At 37.9% G+C, this 14,083-nt stretch overlaps 1 protein-coding gene across 1 annotated transcript; it reads left to right on the forward strand.

Moving 5' to 3' along the window:
- Positions 1–684: 684 nt before the first annotated feature.
- Positions 685–8,187, forward strand: LOC137197486 (uncharacterized). The gene is made up of 3 exons (XM_067610948.1): positions 685–1,549; positions 5,330–5,488; positions 5,718–8,187. Exons 1-3 carry the CDS (start codon positions 857–859, stop codon positions 5,760–5,762), a joined length of 897 nt encoding a protein of 298 aa, XP_067467049.1. The 5' UTR covers positions 685–856; the 3' UTR covers positions 5,763–8,187.
- Positions 8,188–14,083: the final 5,896 nt, after the last annotated feature.

Raw genomic sequence — 14,083 nt, forward strand, 5'->3', positions numbered from 1 at the left:
CAGGCCTCGGCTGCCTCGTTGTTCTCTTCTTCCAGATCCTGGTAGATCTTTTCCAGGTACTCTATCTCACTGCCTGACTCCATCTCATCGAGAGGTTTTTTTTTTTTGCTGTACTTAAGGGTTGGGTCCTGTTTATAACCTCTGATTAATGAGATAAAAGCCAAACGTACAGCTAGAATGTGCCTTTGATCTTCATTTGATGTTTTCCTACAAAATGATGTTATGATGTCACATCATTTATTCACAAACAGACGTTGATATCACTAAGGGAGCAGCTGTCGCGGTAACGCTTTATTTTAGTAACAAATCTCTAAACTATGTTTTTAACTTTTTTATAGGGATAGATACATACTAGGAGAATATTCACAGTAAGTTCAATTAATTCGGCTAAAGGTTCCCCTTGGGTATTTCATAAATTCAAAGATATGTCTTTCTAAAAATGTTCTCACTTTTGAAGAGCTTCATGATACCAGTAAACATGAGTTAAACCACACATAGCTGATAACACTCTCACTTGGCTTCATGATGCAGGCCTCAGGAGGGAAGAGGTTTTGAATGTGACTGACAGACTTCCTTTATGTGATTTATAATGTGTTATAGCACAGTGGTGTCTGCATGTGTGACAGCTGCTGTAGTTGCATGAAAACTTTGTTTACTCAGTCACACATTTATATCTCGAGGTGTATGGTGTGTTTTGAATGTTAAAAAAAACAGAAAGATATTCAAATGTTATTAGATATTATGTAAATGCTGATAATAAACTTTCTGTTTATTATAATGCGAAAGGGAAACCAAATGCACACCAGAGTACGGAAGGACATAGCACATTCTTCCTGTTCTGTGTTGATCTGTGGACATGGAGAAACTGACGGGGTGTTTTCTGTCGGTGCTGCTGCTGGCGGTGCTGAACTCTGTTTCAGCCGAAGATACATTTTTCGGGGAAGACGGTGAGCTGTTGTTGAGGCCTCCTTTCTCCGAAGATATCACCAGCATCCAGTGGAAACACAACATCAATCTGGTGGCAGAATGGGTGAAAGATATAGTTGATCTGCAGTATTACGGTGACTTTAAAGGTCGAACAACCCTGAACCCAACCACTGGAAATTTGGAGATCAAAAACATGAGACGAGCTGACAGCGGGGTGTATTCAGTGGAAATCAACAACAAGGTTCACCCTCAGCACTATAATGCAAAACTGATCATGGCAGTGCCACAGCCTGTTGTGTTGGTGGGACCACTGACTTGTACCAATGCATCAAAAGAATGCACCCTGACCTGTGATGGAAACACAGAGGAGGCTGAACCTGTCACCTACAGCTGGAAGATGGGAGGAGGAGAGTGGAAGGATGGGGAGATGAACAGGAGCATCACCAACGATGAGACAATACAAAGTGTTGAAACGTTCTCCTGCCGGATGAAGAACCTAATCAGTGAGAAAGAAAGTGACCCCGAACCCAACCCTTTCTTCAGAGAACAGGTTACAGCCAGTTCTGGAGTTGGGTTGCCTGTGGATCTGTTTCTGCTTGTTGTTGGCATCTTGGCTGCTGTGGTAGGTGCAGGGTTTTGAAAACTAAAGGTGAACCTTTCTTCACAGAAGAGCCTGCAGACTCTGGATTAAAGTTTTAGGGGCTGTCATGAGATCTTTGGCTGCCTTGTCTCTCTTGGGGGCTGTTGTGTACTTGGTTTGGCGGAAACAAGAATCTGTCAGGAAATGGATCTGTCCATGTCTAATCAGAAAAGCTGATGATGATGATGATGTAGCTTGAAATGGATGATCACCTTGGTTTCCTGATGAAGATTAAAGCATGTCAGTACTCCAGTCAGGGAGAGGCAATGTGTTGTGTTTAGCAGTTAAACATGAAAACAAGATTTCTCTTTTTTTATTGATTTTTAGAACAGCGTTGTATATCTGTATGTATATTTTCTGCTACTTTATACTTCTTCTTCATCACATTTCAGAACAGTTTTCCATATTTCCACCATTATTGTGCTATTTTTTCTTTGTTTATTTGTGACACAATTGATCAAAGTGAGCCAGTAAAAGAAAAGTATAAAAGGATTATAGAAATGACTGTTTTCATGATGAATCTAATGGAAATTTTGTTTTGAGTTTGTTTTTTGAAACATTTATTTTTGTTTGTGATATAGTTTATATGTTAATTGTCAGAACAGGCATGAAATGTAAAATATTTCTAATATTAACAAAATACTTATTTGCAAAATAATGAATAAAAAAATACTCTGCTTTGAATAATAATTTGTGTTTTTTTTGTTTGTTTATTTCAAACATCTATCAGAGTTCAGTCTTCAAACAAACATTAATCTGGATCAGTCTGGATTATCATCATCAACAAGGTTATTCTGTTTTTGGGCATTTTTGCCTTTAATCGATAGCTGATATTGAAGAAACTGACAGGATATTAGACATTAGAAAATGAATCAAATGTTTCCTGTGATGTTTTATACGCCATCATGTTGTCTTGTGTGTACCAATGCCTATACATCCATACAGAAGACACTGTTCACTGTTTTACTTCACTGACTAGTTGAATAATTCAGCTTTAATGCAGGCGCTCTCTAAAGCAGACGACTCACATGCCTCACACAAAGAAGACACAGCAGCTAATATAGAAGTCTAGAAAATCTTTAAAAAATCAAAGTTGATTGATTGGAGAAGTTGTTATGAATCCAGAAATACATGTTTGTGGTGGAAAGTAACCAAATGCTTACTGATGTATTGTAGTTAGGCTGCAGCAGTTCTGACAAACTTTTCTTCCACTTCAATGCTACTTTATACTGTATTTATACTTAATTTGTATACTACATAATAGCAAATATACTTAGGTTACTCTCCAAATGACGTTTGTACATTGAAAGCATATATAATGAGCCTCCAAGATATGATGCATTGTTACAGATTAAACTAACTCCCATCTCATTGTCAGTCATCTTTAAAGCACTTTGAATTGCACTGACATGTATGATTTGCTATATAAATTAAAATTTGATTGACTGACGTTTACTTCAAGTACAGTTTGCTGATAAAACTTCTGTATTTCGACCACTAAAGTTAGATTTTCAATGCAGGACTTTGACTTGCAGTAAAATAGTTTTACAATGTAAAACAACTGAATACTTCCTTCACTACCAGTCCTGCATTTAACATCCCACTACAGTAAAAGTACATAAGTATTATGAGCTTGATGTAGTTAAAGTATTGCAGTAAAAGTACATAAGTATTATGAGCTTGATGTAGTTAAAGTATTGCAGTAAAAGTACATAAGTATTATGAGCTTGATGTAGTTAAAGTATTGCAGTAAAAGTAGTGGTTTGGTCCCTCTGACTGATATATTATTATATATGACATCATTAGATTATTAATAGTGAAGCATCAGTGTTAGAGCAGCATGTTACTGTTGTAGCTGCTGGAGGTGGAGCTAGTTTACACTACTTTATATACAGTTAGCTAGTTTAGTCCAGTGGTTCCCAACCTAGGGGTCGGTCATGAAATAATTAACCTAATTTAGGTTAAAGGACAGGTTCACAATATTTCAAATGTGTGTTAAACCAGCAGTCAGGTGTCCATATGAGCAGGGAAAGAGGTTTTCCCCGCTGTAATCATTCCTCCTGTTCATACTGGATATTAAAAGATCCTTCAAATGTGCTTTCAATGGAAGTGATTGAGGCCAAAATCCACAGTGTGTCCACACAGTCATTTAAAAGTAGATGTGAAGCTTCTATTCAGCTTCAGCAGTCTGAGTTAGTCACATCAAGTGGATATCTGACACATTTACAGTCTTTTTAGCATCAAATTCCCTCTTTGTGTTTCCTCGGACAGTGTTTCCCTGTTGAGCTGCAGGTGGAAGTATAGCAACAAAAAAGAGGAACTTTGACACTAAAAAGACTGTAACGTTGAAAGATATCTACTTGATTTGACTCATTTGGACGCTTAAGCTTCATATTAGCTTCAGATAAACTTTTAAATACATTTTTGCACAGAAGGACGACTGTGGATTTTGTCCCCCATCACTTATATTGTAAGGTCATTATGAAGGGATCTTCTAATGGTCAATATGAACAAGAGGAATGATTACAGGTTTTTATTCAGTTGTTTGTTCAGGTGTGATATCTACAGAGGCCTTTTCAGCTAAAAAATATGAAACCTGTTACTGTAGTACTTCCTCTATCTAGTGAATTAAGCTGGTATTTTATAGATTAGTGATACTTTGAGTATTACAATAATCAATACATTTTATCAGTGTACATAAAACTAGAGAGGACGTTTAAATATTTTCTGTGGGTTTTTTGTGACTCTTTATTGTTGAAGTGACTGAATAATCTACACGTACATCATGAACCTGTGCACCTCACTGACTTATTCAAGCACAAGTGTATTCAGTTAATACATGATTGCTCTCAATATGTCTCTTTAGTTTGTCTTTATGCATTGAAAAAGGATTTTTTTAGTACGCAATACTACATTTGTTGTACTTTCACAGTTAAACAGTTAAACAGGACTCTAACTGTTGATGTCAGATAACCTGCATAAGCAGCAGGTGAAACCTGAAGATATAGTGACACCTAGTGGTGGTTTAGTTGACTTCAATGACACAGCAACTAAACCAAAGACACAGTTTGAACTGCAGCTTCTGATGACACAGCAAACAGATTTGTGACTTGTTCCACACAACATAGATTCAAAGAGGACGTATTCTGCACATTTCCAGCTCTATATTTATATTCTGGGGCTCTACTGGAATATCTTTGCATGATTTCCAGTTCAAAACTTCTTATTTATCTTCTACTGGCCCTTTATGCAGCCCCTCAGTTCAGCCTCTGTCTGAAACAGGCCGTTTTAGCTCCTGTCTCTTTAAAGGTGTCTGTATACTCCTTCAGACATGCTTGTTGAACTGTGGAAATGCCTATTAAAGCCCCTCCGCCCGCACCTTTCTGATGGTGGATAAGTGGGACTGCGTACGACCATTTCTGTAACTTTCCGAAACAGACAAGCCGACATTCAGACCTCTCTCTCTCCTTTTTCACTCATGACACGACTATTTCTGTCACTTTTTATGTGAACAACTGAGTGCAGCACTATGACTGACTTCCAGGAGAGACTCCGTTATCTCTGTATTTAAACGATATCACATCTCTGCCGCCCCCCCCCTCCCCTCTCTCTGACGGTCAGCTTTTCACTCTCTTTGATTGAAGCCGTTCAGAACGACAATAAACACATTTGATTGCCGACATGTTCGGATGACATGTTGTAAGAAACAGTTCTGAGCAACCATATATCAAACTGATTGTTCTTACCATGTGTGTGTTCCAGCGGGCTCTCCACAGCTCCATGCCCTTCACGGTGTTCTGTCTGAGCGGTCTGTCTGCAGGCTGTCTGGGCCTCCTGCTGCCTGAAACCCTCAACAGACCTGCAGCAGAAACTCTGGAGGAGCTCAGCAGCCCGACCTACAGCCGAGTGCTGGAGGGCAAGGTGACACAACACTAAACTGACAAACACACAACTGTAACACAACACTGTACTGTAGAGTTAAACCAGACTAGTTAGGATGGTTGTAGGGATTTATTTAAAGGATCATTCTTGCGTTTTTTCTATATTTTTCTTATTGTCAACAGTAGAGAGATGACATCTTTGATTTGCACTCTGCATCACTTTGTCGTTTCTTTCATTGATCTTTTCTTACTTCTCTTTTTGTCCTCAGGCTCTTTTGTATGAGGATGAGAAATGGAAATCAAACCACAAATGAAGCCAGCCGCCTCGTCCTCATCACCAGAGCAGCTCAGAGCAGCGAGACAGCCTGAGACACAGACTGTCCACACCTCACTCCTCATGGGACTGCTGCCTCCAGATGGTGAACTGTCCCTTTAATTCACTTGAAGGGCTGGTCACTGTGTTCACTTTAATGTCTGTGAACTATGACATTTCAAACAGGGGTCAGGGGGCGTTATCGACTGACTCAAGGGTTCCTCCTGTTTAGTTTTACAGAGAAACCAGACAGTCAATCCCCTGCTTTTTTTAATATCCTGAATGTTTTCATGGTGTTAGTGCCTTATTTGGAGGTAGACAGACGACAGACACAAGAAAGATATGTGACTTAATTACATTCCTGAGAAACTGGAAAGGTGGAAAATGAGACGGAACAATCTTTAATTTTAAATCTGCTTTCTCAGTTGCAAAACAAGACAGTTTACTCACTTCCAACGTTTCCAAAATAGAGTTATCTGTCATAACAGTGCTGGAGGATACACACCAGTTAATATTCCACAAAATGCAGCTCGGTTAGATTTTAAGGAGGAAATCTGTCCTTCACACATGCTAAAGCATCTGGTGCTCTGAGTGTCCAGAGGCAGATATAATGGAGTATAGCTTTAGATGTTGTGATGGGAATAGGATTTGATCCTTCTTCTTGCAGCACTTTTAGACTACTAGAACATGTTGAGGTCGGATTTAACAACCAGCTGGAGATATCTGACACGGTAAAGAGTCATGGTACAGATTCAAACCTGTGACACCGAAACTAGATGCAATGCACCTTAATCATTACACTCAGGATGCTGTTTTTATTTTCTGTGCTGCAGGTTTCAGCATCATTAAAAATCAAAGTTTTAGCTTCTTTTTTTTATATTTGAAAGGGACCATGTACAGTTTTAAACATGAATGTTGCCTTTTGATACACTGTACCAGAGTTAGTTTATAGCTAGTTTTCATCTGCAGTCTCTTGTCACAGTTAAAACATATTACAGCACAGTACTAGTCAAAAAACATAATACAAAGGATAAAGAATAATACAGAATAAACACAGTATAACACAGAACGTCCACTCAAATTGAAACGTTATTGACATTAAGCCAGAGCTGCTTTGGACACTGTCCGCCGTTGTTGTTGTCGTTAATACTGTATTGCATTGTGGGATATTTATGTTGGCGCAGTGTCCAGTGCTTGATACTGAAATATTTCCCCAGAAATAGTATGCACTTCACGTACTATTGTTTTTATATTAAGATTTCGGACATACTAAAAAATCTCACATACTGTTTTAATGTGCTAAGTAGCATATTAGTATGGAGTTTCTGAGTGTTTTCCAGGAAATTCCATCATCCATGTCATGGGATCTTTTAAGGCAGAAACGGTGATGTCACAGGAAGCACTGGATGATGGTTTTAATCTCATAAAGCTATCTTGTTGAGCTTGTGGACATCTGGACAAAGTCAAGAAGCGATGAAAGCGAGTGTCTATTTAACAAAACAGGAAACACTTTAGCTGTGTTTTATTAACATTAAAGCAGCTATAATCAATATTTTTAATAATAATAATATTGTCTGAGCTGTCAGTGTGTAATGTGGTGGTCGGATGAAATCTAGTGGACAAAAACATTAGTTAATGCAGGTTTAAATGATTAAATGGAGGTTCACAGAGGTGACACGTCTCTCACACTGTGGATTGTGAAAGACATTAGCTTGATGAGGCGACAGTCTGGAAATGAGGTAAATTGAGACAGATAAGCAAATTGAATTTAGTTTTTACAATGAATTCCTGCAAGATGAATGTGTAGTCAGTGAAAGTGTTTGTGGTATTGACTGCAAACTCGGCCCACAAAAGTATATGATCAAGGACCTTTTATTAACATCAGCAACAAGTTTCTCTCAGTGCTTCTCCAGGCTCATGAAATGATACAAGTCAAAGTGTTAAATAAGAGAATAATTAATAATGGTACCAACTCATATAAATATTAACAAATAAAAAAGTCATCAAACCATCACTCTGGAACTAAAACTTTACATTTTATTGATGTACATATTGACTCTATCTTTTTTTGTTAGACTAACCAATACCCCAAATTCTACAATATCAAGTAATAATGTTTTTCATGCATCAGCAGATGAAAAGATGGAAGTGCTTGACAACAATTCTGCCTTCTGTGCCTTCTTACACAGCCTTTAACACTGATGAAGTTCATATTTCAAATGAAAATGTGTTAAAATGGAAAATTTTACAAATGAAATGTTGATGATGAGATGTTTTATACACCATCATTTTGTACTGTGTATACAATCATATTATTAAAGTGTGTATTATGTAGATATAATATATGTACAGTGATATCTCTGAGTCCTTAAGATATTTTATTATATATTTTCATATAAAATGCATTAAGAAAACAGTTGAAAATCTCCTGAATCCAGTTAGTAGGTTTTATGCCTGAAACTGTCTGTCAAAATTAACCAGCAAAGAAATTCTCATGTTGCAAATCGCAACTTGCATGCTGCAAATTTGTTGAAATGGGTCCCTGAACTCTACCTGCTTATTGACAGGAGAAAGTTAAACCTTTTTGGGGGATAAAACACTGGATATAGCATTTAACTGACTAAGTGGACTGAGTGGCTGCACTGGGAGTGAGCTCCTGATTACATCTCAAACTTGGACCCAAAAAAGTGGAACATTTTGCAAATTAACACTCCTCATAAATGACTATAGAAGAAGTAATAGCATTGATCAGCAAGAACAGAAGAGAAAGCATCATCTTTGGATATATTTTTGAAATCAAAACAACTAGCTAGCTGTCAACTGCTAACTGCTACCTGCTGTTACCAATATTCCAAAGGAGATACAGCACTAGAAGAAGCTAACAGAAGAGTATTTTTTTTAAACAAGAAGAAAACTTAAAGGATCCTTGCTGGTAATGTAATCCACGCTATGCACCCTGAACTCAAGAAGTGATGGCATATGACTGGGGGTCACTCATCGGGATGGGGAGATGGTCAGCTTACCCCTCTGCTGACTCTGCTACCAGGCCAGTCCAGGTTTTCAAATGTAAACATCAGATTAAACATCAAGAAAGACCATCTGTACATCCATCTCACCATCGAAGGAAACGTTCCTGGCCACATGGATCTTCTGCATCAAGTTCAAAGCAGTGTTTCATCAGCAAAAACACCTGAGCTGCTTTTCATGGAGTGCTTTTTGGACTACTGTTGGTACTCATTGCTTTAATGCCTGTACGTGTCTGTCTGGCCAGAGCAGTCAACACTGATGGAAAACAACTGGGACACTGAGGGATTGAGCTTGGGACAAATGCTGGGATATTTTGCAATCTATTCCTCTGTCCTGCGGCACAGACGAGCCCAGGTACCAGCGCGAATCACCGATCCAGTAGACTGGTCATCTGCCATGCCATTTCGGAGAATAGCAGGTCTCCTCTTCATGCTGATCCTGCTCTCCGGAGATGTTCAGCTAAATCCTGGACCAGTGACCCCTGGAGCGCTGCAGAACTTTGATGCTGATTTGTGCCCAAGTGTGTCTGGGACTCCTCTGGTGCCAGTGATGAATGAGCAGCAACTTTCTGAGCCGGGCTTCTCCCTTAACAGACTAATCTTTGTTAACATGAGGCATGATGTCTCAATGAATAACTTTTCGCTACCGGACTGTGGAGACCTTGATAGGTCCAGTGTCTCTCTCACAAAACCTGCTGCTGACAGCACTGTGTGTCGAAACCCTGCAGTGAGGAGGCAGAGATTATTAAAAACCTTCAAAAATGTCAATCATGCAAAAGTCTTGTGGGAGCCGAAGCTGAAACCGAGGGGGCTATTAGGTGGACATTTTAACATCAGAAGCATTACTGCAAAGAGCAATCAGCTAACTCATCTTGTGTCTGACTCAAATCTGGACTTTCTCTGTCTGACTGAAACATGGTTGAAAAAAACAACTCCTGCAAGTGTGTTCACAGTGCCCGGATACCAATGTTTCAGAAGAGACAGACCTGGTGGAAGAGGAGGAGGGGTGCTTTTTTATGTGAGAGACAACATCAAATGTGAACGAGTGGTTTATAATGCGGGTAACACGTTAGAATATGTTGGGATAAAAATAATGTTATCCCAGCAAATGTCTTTCAACATCATAGGTATCTATAGGCCCCCTTCTGCAGATGACACTTTGTATGATCAACTCACAAAAGTCTTGAAAGAGTGCAGTCTCAACAAAGAATTATTGCTTATGGGTGATTTTAATGTGAACTGGGAGGATAAAACTAAGGAAAAAACTAAAAATGATCACAGAGAAATTCCAACTAGAACAACTAATAAAAGGCCCAACTAGGATTGCAAAATGCTTCAGTACACAAATTGATCTGATATTTACTAACAAACCAGAAAGAATAACTAAAAGTTATAATTTAATCACTGGTTTATCAGAACATAACCTAACCCTATGTGTGAGAAAACTGACCAAAAGTAGATTTAAGACCACGGCAACTAAGACAATGATCCTTCAATGCATATCCAGAGCTAAGCAAGAAGAATTTATCAATGAAATTAACAGCTTGAACTGGGATGATGTACTGTCCTCCGATGATCTGAACTATGGCTGTGATACTTTTACTCATAGAATCAACTCTGTGAGGGAAAAATTTAATGTGAGGATACAGATAAAATCTAAAAATAAAAACAATTTACCGTGGTTTAATGAAAATTTGTGGAAACTAATGAAATCTAGAGATGCTGCGCTAAGGAAGGCAGTTAAAACTAGAAGAGACACTGACATGCTGATTTATAAAGGTTTAAGGAACAAAGTTATCCAAGAGCTAACAAAAGCTAAATCTCGTTTTAATCTCAATATTTTGAATGAGGCAAAAGGCAACGGTAAATTGATCTGGAAAAACATCAATTACCTCACAAGGAGGGACCCAAAATTTTTTAGGAGATTTTAAACTCAAAGTACAGGGAAAGTTAATTGAAGATCATTTTACTGTTGCTTCTGTCTTTAATAATTTTTTTCTTGAGTCTGTATATGAGTTAGGAAAAAAATTAACATAAAAGAAACTGGATATTGTTCCTATAGATGCTACAGGTTAGGTTTTCGAGCTGGTAGAGACTAATGAGTTACAAGTAAACAAAATCATCAGCTCCTTAAAAAGCTCCAAAAGAAGAGATGCTTTCCAGTTTGACACCATGTTTGTCAAATCACAGAAAGATATTTTAACTCGCCCTACTGCTCATTTAATTAACTTCTCTTTTAAACACATCTCCTTTCCAGATGACTGGAAATGTGCCATTGTCACGCCTACTTTTAAATCTGGAGACCGCCTTGAAGCCAGTAACTAAAAACCAATAAGTATACTGCCAGTACTCTCAAAAGTTGCTGAGAAAACTGAACAAAGAATCCAACAAGACTGAACTGAAAAGCAGAGGGGTGTACTACAAAGCGAGATTAGTAGGTTAGCCAGCTATCTTTGGGCTTAACTCAGGTTTTCTGGTTTCACGAAGCTGGCTCACTTTCAACTGGGATAAATCACCATGGCAACTTATACTGAACAGCTAACCTGCTTCAGAGCAGGCTAACTTCAGAGGATTGGATCACAAACTGTCACCATCCTAACCACTGACCAATCAGATTACTGGAAATAAAGAGTCATCATTCCTACGGTATTCCGATATGGACAAAAGTCCTGAGTTTACAATAAAGTGACAAGTAAAAAAGAGCAATATATATTTTTGTAGGTCAGTGGAAACATGTTTATTGTTTCTATTTCCACTCTGGTTTTAAAACAGAGCTTCTAACAAACAGAGAGATCGTTTATGACACTAAACACATAATGATAATTTTAGATGCATTTTAATTGTTTGAGTTGATTTTCTCCCCAGAGTGTGGATGACAGTGTGGACGATTTTACACTTTGATTCCATCACTGCTGCTCAGAATAACATGAGACAACTGTGTGATGATAACTGGAAATAAAAAACAAAGATTGTCTTTTATTAGAAAAATAATTCACACGCTGTTAATTGGCTCCATGATTATAAATGCAACATTTGGGTCAGATAGACCTCATCAGTCATTAACTACTTTTCCACTCTTTGCTTCAGTAGCAGAAACAGTGTGGCATTACTTTTGAGTTTTTTATTTAACATATTCAGAATGGTTTCTTCATCATCCAACTAAATAGCAAACAATACTCACTTTATACTTGAGTCATATATAATAATTCCTACATGTATTTTAAGCCTTAGCCTACTTTTAATATGTGGAAATTATGGCTAGTATTCCTACATCATCTTACTCTGTTGTATGATTACAGGCTCGTTTACATTTCACTTCACTGAATATAACTTTTTTCTGTCCCTCAAACAGAAGTTTTCTGCAGATACTTCGTATCATTGTTTCATCTCATATCATATGAAGTACTTCATTCATGGTTCTGATGATGTCAATCATAATTCACATCCCCGCCTCTTTCACATGAACGCGCTTGTGGCTGGAGTTGACTGAGCTAGTTGATAACCAGCTTCGTATTACTGGTCATCTGGAAGGCCAATGTTATGTCAGTGAAGCAAGATAACAAAAAGATATCCTTGGTATGTTGAACTTGCTTCGTAGTTCAAGCCTCTTGTTAGTCTGTCCATGACCGACACAAAACATTGACATTTCTGCAGGCCTCAAGTCTTTATTATTATTTTTGTTAAACCAAAAGGAGTAACTTTTTATATGTACTCAACAAAAACAGCAGGCATTGCAACAGTATATTTATATTCAGTTTGATATACTGAAACATTAAAGCCTTTACATACAGTGTGAGCTCACCCTGAGGAGTAACATGACACAATCTGAACCGACTGCCTTTTACCATCAGACCAGTCAGACTGCATACTTTATTACAAGGAAACATTGACTATCATCTTCTATCAGTGAAGTTATGAGGAAACAACAGCCTGCACACAAACAGGACTGATGAAGCAGAGTTCAGCCTCGGGGTGTCCTACTGTAACAGGGACTGATGAAGTAGAAGAATCAGAGTTGTTGAATAATGATAGTTCCACATGAACTGAAAATAGTCTGAAATTGTGCACATAGTTAATTGTTCCTGATTTTTGATCATCAATCATCCTGTTCCAGTGGTGGAAGTTGTTTTGATCCTTTACTGCAGTAAAAGTACACACAGGACTTCCAGTAAAGAAGGCGGGAGGAACAAACAGGTAGAGAGTAAAAGTGAAAGTCTGTACAGACTCCATTTTAAAGTCGACAGAGCAGAAGGAGGAAAACAGCAAGTCTGAGGGTGAGTGTTAGTATCAGGGCTGAAAATAATGTTTACTGTCATTTTTGATCAATCTACTGATTATTTTACTAAATAATTGTTTGCTTGTTGCGTCCTCACAGTGATGTAACATGACACACTGGTGCAGTCAAAATAGAGAGAAGTCATAGTTAAGAACGACACAGATGTTTATCTGAAGTCTGTTTGTTGGAGTTAAACCAGATATAGTGACTTAGACTTGACAAAATGTTGCAGATCACTGAACAGGACTGTTAAATGGCAATATTGTATTTTTATACGATTTTTGCATTAAGGTGAAGAAGTCCTCACTGGTTGGAAAACTTTTAATTGTTCATCATTAATCAGTTATTTATAGTAGAGCTCACTGCATGTAGACTGTTAGTGTTTGCTTCTGTGGTGTGTGTTGTTACTTTTGGCTCTGAACTTTTAAAGTCCCTTAAACCTAGTGTAAGTATTTTACTATAACATAAAATATTTATGATTCAATCAGCAACAATCAAGGTTAAAGTTTGAAGAAAAACATTCTCAGGGTGTAACACTCAAACTGCTAGGACTTTGTGGGTTTGGTTTGACCAGATTGATTGACAGGGGCCTAGCAACATGAGCACACAACCTGACAGTTGTCATCACATGTTGATTCAAATAGTGCTCAATCCTGATATGGTGCACAGAAACACATGACCCCATATTCATAGTGTGCATCTTGTTTGTTTGTTTTTTTTTCTTTTGTTATTTGATATTTAAACATTTGTTTGTGAAAATGCTGTAAAAATATGATTCCGCCTTAAATGATGAAGGCCTTAAGGTGGGTTCAGCATTAGCAGTTTTGTTAAGGGGAACTGTATCAAAATTCATTTGTGAATTTACATGTCAGGTTCATTTGGTTAATCAGGTTACTCTGTCCATGACCGACACAAAACAGTTACATTTCTGCAGGCCTCAAGTCTTTATTATTGTTTTTATTAGACCGAAAAGAGTAACTTTTTATATGTACTCAGCAAAAACATCAGGTGATCGGACAG

This window comes from Thunnus thynnus, chromosome 14, assembly GCF_963924715.1.
Source record: "Thunnus thynnus chromosome 14, fThuThy2.1, whole genome shotgun sequence".
Lineage (NCBI taxonomy): Eukaryota > Metazoa > Chordata > Actinopteri > Scombriformes > Scombridae > Thunnus > Thunnus thynnus.

Bases quoted from the DNA above. Each gene is read 5' to 3' on its own strand.
- LOC137197486 (XM_067610948.1), top strand. From the start codon at position 857: ATGGAGAAACTGACGGGGTGTTTTCTGTCGGTGCTGCTGCTGGCGGTG. The intron at 1,550-5,329 runs GTAGGTGCAGGG...TGTGTGTTCCAG, and splicing joins TTGGCATCTTGGCTGCTGTG to CGGGCTCTCCACAGCTCCAT. The intron at 5,489-5,717 runs GTGACACAACAC...TTTTGTCCTCAG, and splicing joins GCCGAGTGCTGGAGGGCAAG to GCTCTTTTGTATGAGGATGA.